The sequence below is a fragment of the Nestor notabilis genome, unplaced genomic scaffold, assembly GCF_000696875.1.
Source record: "Nestor notabilis isolate BGI_N333 unplaced genomic scaffold, ASM69687v1 scaffold3593, whole genome shotgun sequence".
Taxonomy (NCBI): Eukaryota; Metazoa; Chordata; class Aves; order Psittaciformes; family Psittacidae; genus Nestor; species Nestor notabilis.
In genome coordinates, this window is record NW_009923105.1 from 22,009 (window position 1) to 29,641 (window position 7,633).

The 7,633-nt window shown below is 40.8% G+C and overlaps 1 protein-coding gene across 1 annotated transcript; it reads right to left on the reverse strand.

Annotated features, from left to right (window-relative positions):
• Positions 1-2,352: 2,352 nt before the first annotated feature.
• Positions 2,353-7,105, reverse strand: GNAL (guanine nucleotide binding protein (G protein), alpha activating activity polypeptide, olfactory type; the record flags this gene model as incomplete). The annotated part of the gene is made up of 2 exons (XM_010011954.1): positions 2,353-2,499; positions 7,038-7,105. Coding segments are annotated over 2 exons (215 nt in total), but the record flags the coding sequence as incomplete, so codon positions are not given.
• Between the last annotated feature and the right edge of the window lie 528 nt (positions 7,106-7,633).

Consider the following 7,633-nt stretch of genomic DNA (forward strand, 5'->3'; position numbering starts at 1 on the left):
TGTTTCACACCAGGACCAGTGTTCCTGCTGGCATTCCTGCAGAGGCTGGGAGCTCTGATCTGAACTCCTGGGTCGGGGCCTGTTTTAAAGAAAAGACTAGCTTTTGTTAGTCACACTATTACTTTCTTTGGCACGGGAAGCGAGAAAATCTTTGCTTTCGGGAATTTTGTTTGTTATTAGCTTAGTCCACCCAGCCTGTCACTGTCTGGGAATTATCTGATGACTAAATTGAGTGTACAGATATCAAAGTATACACATTTCTGGGAAGAGGAAATGGTCATAGTATCTAAAATGGGATTGTTCAGCATCCAATAGAAACAACTTCTCAATTCACTTGTAGTCTGACTTTAAAAAGGTGACGGATTGGGGTTTATAACTAATAACAATGCTTATAGTAAAAAGTTAATCAAACCTGCTGATCTATATGCCAGTGTGGGGCATGTGTTGTTAGCTCTTAATCTCTCCCTAAATTTAAAACAAAGTGGGGGGAATGGTCCAAAGTGTGGTAAAACATTCTATAAAGTAATGTAGTCTAACACTTCTCTAGGTTTCTGTTATTGCAACTGTAATTTTAGACATTTGTACAGGTTATCTTGGACACAGGAAAAGTATATAGTCACAGACATAAAACACCTATGTATAAAATATAAAGCAGTGTTATAGTTACTAAAAAGGACATGCCTTATTGCTACAGCAATTCTTGCTTTTTATATATTGTACTGTACCACAACTTGTTTTGAGAATGTCATTTGCATAAATTATTCAAGTTTGAGAAATAGTCACACGTTTTGATTCTACAATATTTAAAATAAAACCATTTTCTAATGTGTCTCTTTATTAAAAGAGAAATAAAAATGTCATCTTGTAATTCTCTTAGGCCAGACACAAGGGTTTATACACCTTTTTTTAGGGTTTTTTTTCTTCTTTCTCGCTATTTACTTGCACAATGAAAGCCGCTGTTGGTACAAAGATTGAAGAGCTCTATATAATGGTGCTTTACACATTCACAATCGGTCTGTGCAATTGTGAAGTTCTATGAATGACCAAAGAATTACCAAACATATTTTCTAAATCGAAAGGAAAAAAGAAGAAACTGAAATCCTTGGTTCCCATTAAAACAACACCAGGTTGCAATTTGGACACTTGAATGAATTCCAATGTTTTAAAGCTGAGACTTCAAAAGAGAAAGGCATGTTTGCTGCAACATCCGGTGACTGTAATACCTTACTTGGAAAGGTAAGTGGTTAATTTGCATAATTTATAATTTTTATACTAAAGAGCATTTTTATATAAACCAGAAAAAAACCCCTAAACTCTACAGATAAAGTTCTTACCTCCAGTCACTGCTGCAGGTAAGGTTGACATCAAGCTGTACAGCGCAATCAAAAACATACTTACATCTTAGCTCATTTTACAGGTACAGCCATAATCAAGGCACAAAGATCTTCTACAAGTATTTTTCTTCAATAAAGTTGTACAAAATAATATTACATTTTACAGTCTGTACAATATAATAAACCAGCAGTAAAACAAAAAAATATATATAGGGAGAGGACTGTTGTCCAAGAATGATCTGAACTAAAAGGATCATTTGTGGACAGCACAAATAACGTAAGTGAGGGTGGTAAATTTTCTGCCTAGATGCAACAGGCTGAAAAGTAGCTGTAATTCAAATGCCTGAGGTGTGCAGAGACACTTAGCTCCAAAACCCCAGAAAAATTGCTTTGTCTTCACTTTTCCTCTCATTATCTACTCTACTTCCTGCGCCAGTAACGGCTTAAAAGAGGAGGTCACTTTATCAGTTGACCTGCAACTCAGAAATGCTAAAAACTGTGACAGAGTAATAAATATTGTGGTGCTGCTACATTGTGTGTCTACTTCCTCAACAGTATTTAATAACCTGATACAAAGTGCATTAATCTTTTTTTTTTTCACCCATCAAGTACTCTTCAATGTCATGTTAAAAAGGAAACCCACACAGAGGGATAAGCTATGACTTTAGTGTCATCCAGCTGACATACCAGTTTGCACTGACGTTAACCTGCTGGAAAAAATTTAGCAGGTCACGTTCAGTTAAAAACACAAAACCTACGGGAACAGAGGTAGCCGAAGGGCTTAGTGGAATGACGAAGAAGTGGCATGTCAAAATAAAGCACAAAAATAGTCCCAAAAAGCATGAAGGAAAACCAACCCAAACTTGCTTCAAATCAGCTTTAAGGTTAAATAATTAAAGTAAACAAAGTGAAGAGACTGACATTTCTATAGTATATTCCTCCACCCTGTGTGGGGTAGTATCAAGAGAAAGAGTAAGGAGCAAAGAATTTAAAACCACAGGTTCCACGGTGAGCCCCCTCACAAGAGTTCGTACTGGCGGAGATGCATCCTTTGAATGATGTCTCGACAGTCGTTGAACACCCTGCGGATATTTTCTGTGTCCACTGCACATGTAAAGTGGGGGTAGCAGTAATGCCGGCCGTCTCCACTCGCCGTACTTATCCTCTGTGGAAAAAGTGAGGGAAAAGGCAAGGGTCAGGAGCTGTGCCGTGAGAAGTTTCTATACATTTATGGAGTACCAAGAAACCTGGGAATCTCTATACAGAGATTATTAAATAAAAAGAAGGACAGGTTGTGGTCTGATCCAATGTGAATCACACATCTGAAATGAAGATTAAAGAAGGTTTAGGATACTACTGCAGGGTCAGTGTATTAGTACTGTGTAAGAGCCACTGACGCTGTCATCATCTGCACAAGCTGTTATCATTTGCACATTGCTGTGCAGCTGATGTGTGCTGCTGCCAGCAGCACTGCGGTCTGCCACGCAGCTGTCCCAGGCATTATTGTCTCTTCCTTTTTTTGGTGCCATCATGTGGCAGATTTCTGTACTCCTGTTTTTAAAGCAGCAACACAAAACTGAAAAGCAGCAGTGGCAGAGAAGAGCATCCTTCTGCTTCTGGAAGCTGAAGGTCCCTGACATTACCTTTAGAGCACCCATTAAGACTTGGCATCATTACTGAGACCAGAACATGCTGGAATTACCACCGGAGTGGTCGGGTTCCCACAAAATAATAAACCACGCACAAATCCAGTAGAAATCAGACCATGAAAATTAAATTTTTGCAAGGGTGCTGCACACCTTTGTAGGTTGCTGACTTAATCTCCAGCATCACTTCACTGGTGGTTATCTTGTGTTACTATGGGACTGATAAATATAAATCCATTCTAGATCATTATCTTGATGAACATATAAGGAATGTTACATGAAAGCAGAAGGTCAGGTCTTGGGTTAATAATCTTTCTAAATATATTTCCTGATTTTATTACAAATTATCCTGGATAAACTACAAAAGACAGTGTTTTCTGTCTCTCTGGCTACAGTATGTATTTTTAATACAGTGATTTATTTTACATATAGGATTGACCTTTTAGATACCTGCAGCTACAGATATGCAAAACTACAGACGTTTAGAAGCCACAATTTACATTACTAGATCCACAAGAAATGGCAGGTTTTTCCAGGTAATCTCAGTAGCATTAGATATTCCATACTAATTCAACAGTGGGTGTTCCATAGGTATACTAGAAATTATTTTCTCCTTACTAAGCTACATTCAACACCTAGTTCAAGGCTTACCCTCATGAAAAATATTAATTCAATAGTGTAATCAATTGATGGGCAAGTTTTTCAGACCTTATTGGAAGCACGAACAATAATGAAACAAGAAAAAAGAAAGGTTTACAAATTACTGCAGTGGTGGCAAAATGCTGAAACTCAATTAATATGCAGTCACACACTAAGGATGTGAGAGGGGGATCAGACTCCCACTCTGATGAGCTCTTTCTAGGACTAAATGTCACATGCTGACAGCAAGGGACAATGTATGAACACTCTCGGTGCCACCCAGATGCAGGCAGTAGGGAGCACATCACCGTATTGACCCCACGTTCCATCTTTTTCTTGTGTTTCAGTAAAACAAGCGTTCTTTCACTGAGCGTTTGCTTGTGCTTGTCATGCACTGATTCCACTAACGTAGTAAGCTGCTCACAATGTCCTGGTGACCCCTGGTTACGTATCAGGCATGCCAAAGGTTGTATTGTGAAACCACGACATTTTTTTTTGGTCCCTGACAGCTCTGTGGTTCTCCCATCTGAACGTAAATGCAGTATTTTCACCCCTACTCGAAACTCATTTTGAAGAGTAGTGTGTCACTTAGCACCCATTCAGAGGGAAAAATAATATCCCCTGGGATATTGCTAAAACCCAACGCCCCACACCAATCCCGGAATCAGGAGCTGATATATTTTGCCCTCCTAATACTCATATGCTACCGTGTAGCAATAGTTGTTGGAAATATGTTTATATTTAACCTCCTTCCAAATTTATCCTAATTACATGCTCTAAACTTGCTAGTACAGTGCCTACAGCCAGGTAGAGTTGTATATGGAGCGCAGCACCATAGTGGTGATCTTCACACATATCTACACCTTACGCAATCCTTGCTACCGTGATAAAAACTGCAATAAAGCTTATAAATGAATAAAACCAGATTTCTCGGAATCATGTCTGAAAATGTAACAGTGGGACAAGGAAAAGGTCACAAATGAAAAGACTTAAAAGAAATGTATAAAGCAGAGCAAAGAAAGCCACAGGTAGAAAATTTACACCTCATCTTCCTTGCACCTGGCTGAGGATATCAGCGCCCTCCCCTGTACCCTTTGTCCACCCATCTCTGAAACATCAGCCTTTTGGGCCTGACCTCTTCTCTGAAGAAAGGCTGAGAGTTGGGCTTGTTCAGCCTGGAGAAGAGAAGGCTCCAGAGAGACCTTAGGCAGCTTCCAGTGCCTAAACGGGGCCTGTAAGAAACTGGAGAGGGACTTCTTACAAGGGCATCTAGTGACGGGACAAGGGGGAATGGCTTTAAACTGAAAGATAGTAGATTTAGATTGGATATTAGGAAGAAGTTCTTTAATGTGAAGGTGGTGAGATACAGGAATTTTCAGGAGACAGGTTGCCCAGAGAAGCTGTGGCTGCCCCATTCCTGTAAGTGTTTAAGGCCAGGTTGGATGGGGTTTTGAGCAACCTGGTCTAGTAGAAGGTGTCCCTGCCCATGGCAGGGGGGTTGGAACTAGATGATCTTTATTTAAGGTCTTTTCCAACCCAAACCATTCTGTGATTCTATGACCCTATGAAACTGCAAGTCGCTGTTTCTACTCAGCCTTCACCCACCTCACCCTCCCCGCTGGGCCCATGCGTCGCTTCCATTATTTGGCACACACAGGTTGTTCAGGCCACTCCTCGGAGCGGAAACACCTCACCTGCAAGACTTCAATTTCAAACAGCCCAAGAGTTTAAAGCAACTGTTCAAATGACTACATGCCCTTGTTTCTTTACGCTGAGAAACCAAACACTAACCCAGGAGAGAATCACACAAGCACTGCTTATGGAGGAGATGCTCTCTGCCAGACCTGCAGTGCCTGTCGGGAAAGGGGGAAGAGCTTTTTGGCTGCATTTTGGCCTCACACCCGAGCCCCAGGGGCTGTCTGATGGCTGGTGAGTGCTGGCCCCAGCCCAAACACTTCTTCCCCAGCACCCATGGTGCAAAGGGATGCTGTAGCCAATGGTGTTTTATCCGGTTGCAATGTCTACCCCTCCTCCTCTCCCTGGCTGCTTCATAGGTGGCCTCTGTAACGCCAGTGAGCCACGGCAGGGAAGGACCTTGCCCTTGATGTGTTTTTTTTTGAATAATGAAAACAGATAAAGGAGTTTCACCCTAGTTTTTCCCATAATTTGGTTCTATTGGACCCTCCTTCCAAACTGGATACAGTCACCTGCTTCACAGTATTTCGGCATGACCACAAGAGACATCTGGCTTGAAGTGGGTTTTTTTTTTGGTAACTCTTATGTTAATGCAGCACAATCTGACATTTTTCCTTGCAATCCGGAAGGTGAAGGTGGTGAATAGAAATCCCCAAAGTATGAACACAGACAATTGCTTCCTTCTTACTTGTTACACCAACAGCTGTAAACACATAATGACTTTAAAATTCTTACTTCTAATGATTAAATTTGCTCTCTCAAATACTCCCGTACGGTTTGTACCAGAAAAGCAAGATGGATGAACTTTGGTTCTGGTCTCTGATACTGCTTTACACTGTGGGAACAACTCTATATGAGTGAAGCCGTAGGTGATGGACTTGGCAGCGCTAGGTTAATGGTTGGACTTGATGATCCTACAGGTCTTTTCCAACCTAAACGATTCTATGATTTCGGTCAAGTGATACTGGACTGAGCCCTGTGTTTCCAACAGGAGCACTGGGCTGTGAGCATGCATCTGATAACTGCTTGTATCTGCAAAATGTAGACAACCACCACTTCAGCTTCAGCTTTGGAGGAAACCTTAATTGTAAGAATAACTGTGACCAGACAGGGAAACTTCCTTATGCTTCCTCAGTAGGGCCATGGCACCAGTCCCAGGGTGAGGCAAACCTCCTAACGGGCATAGCAGAAATCTTATTTAAGGATAAGATCGGCTTTTTTGTTCATCCCCTCTTGCCAGCTGACCACTGCCAAAGCCCTTTGGGGAATACAGGATGAAGAATCCCAGCCTATATGCTTAAACATGGAGTGGACTGATACACAAAATAAACATTCAAGGCAACAGCCAGCAGCATCTTACAGAGAACCACAGAAAACCTCACTAACTGGCAATGGGAATAGTGCTTGGCATTGTCCCCCTGCATAGAAAGTGAGGGCTGCTGGCACCTACACTGAACCCGGAATCAAGCAGGAGGTCACACGACTGTTTTCAGCAGTAGCACTTACATGCTGTGACACTCTGCAGGGTGGGTGACTTTACATAAAACTGGGCATCAAAATGTGCAAGCACCGCAAGATGGACAGCTGAAAAGAGTCAGAGAATTGCCAGACATTCTCCTCTCCTCTAGCTTTCTGCAAAACCCCATCAGTCTTCCCTAAATAAACTACACCATCTGCCAGTATTTCCTATGATGGAATCACACATAAGACCAAAATTACTCACTAAAAACTCATCCCGGATGAAGAACTTGGCTCTTGTGACTTTGGGGTCTTCTCCTGCATCTGGTGTTGCTGTTCAATTAAAAACAAGTGACATCAGAAACACGAAAAGCAAACAGTCATCTACTTTTCATAATACAAGATTTAATAAGGAGGAAGTAGTGCTTCAACATGAAACTCAAATGTTAAATATCCACAGGAGATTCCCAATAGGTAATTCTAAAATGGAAGGGTACTATAAAACCTGCATTTAACACATTTTAGGAACCTGAAAGTTGCTGAAATCGTTGCAACAATGTAATTGGTCATAGCATAAAGGGGCTTACTCACATCCACAAGTTTGTTCATATTGATACCAAACAAGTGGGAGTTACAGTTTAACTTTTATCAGAAAATATGACTAGAAAAAGCAGCCATTCAGTTTCTGCAGAGCAGCATCTCCACAATAAAGCTTCTGCAGGCAGGAATTTGGGTTTAAAAATGGTTAGTCCAATATTACACCTGAAAAAAATGATAACATCAAAAGATACCTTAATATATGTTATACAGCATATAAAATATGTATTAATATGTATTTTTATATTATACAAAATAATTAAA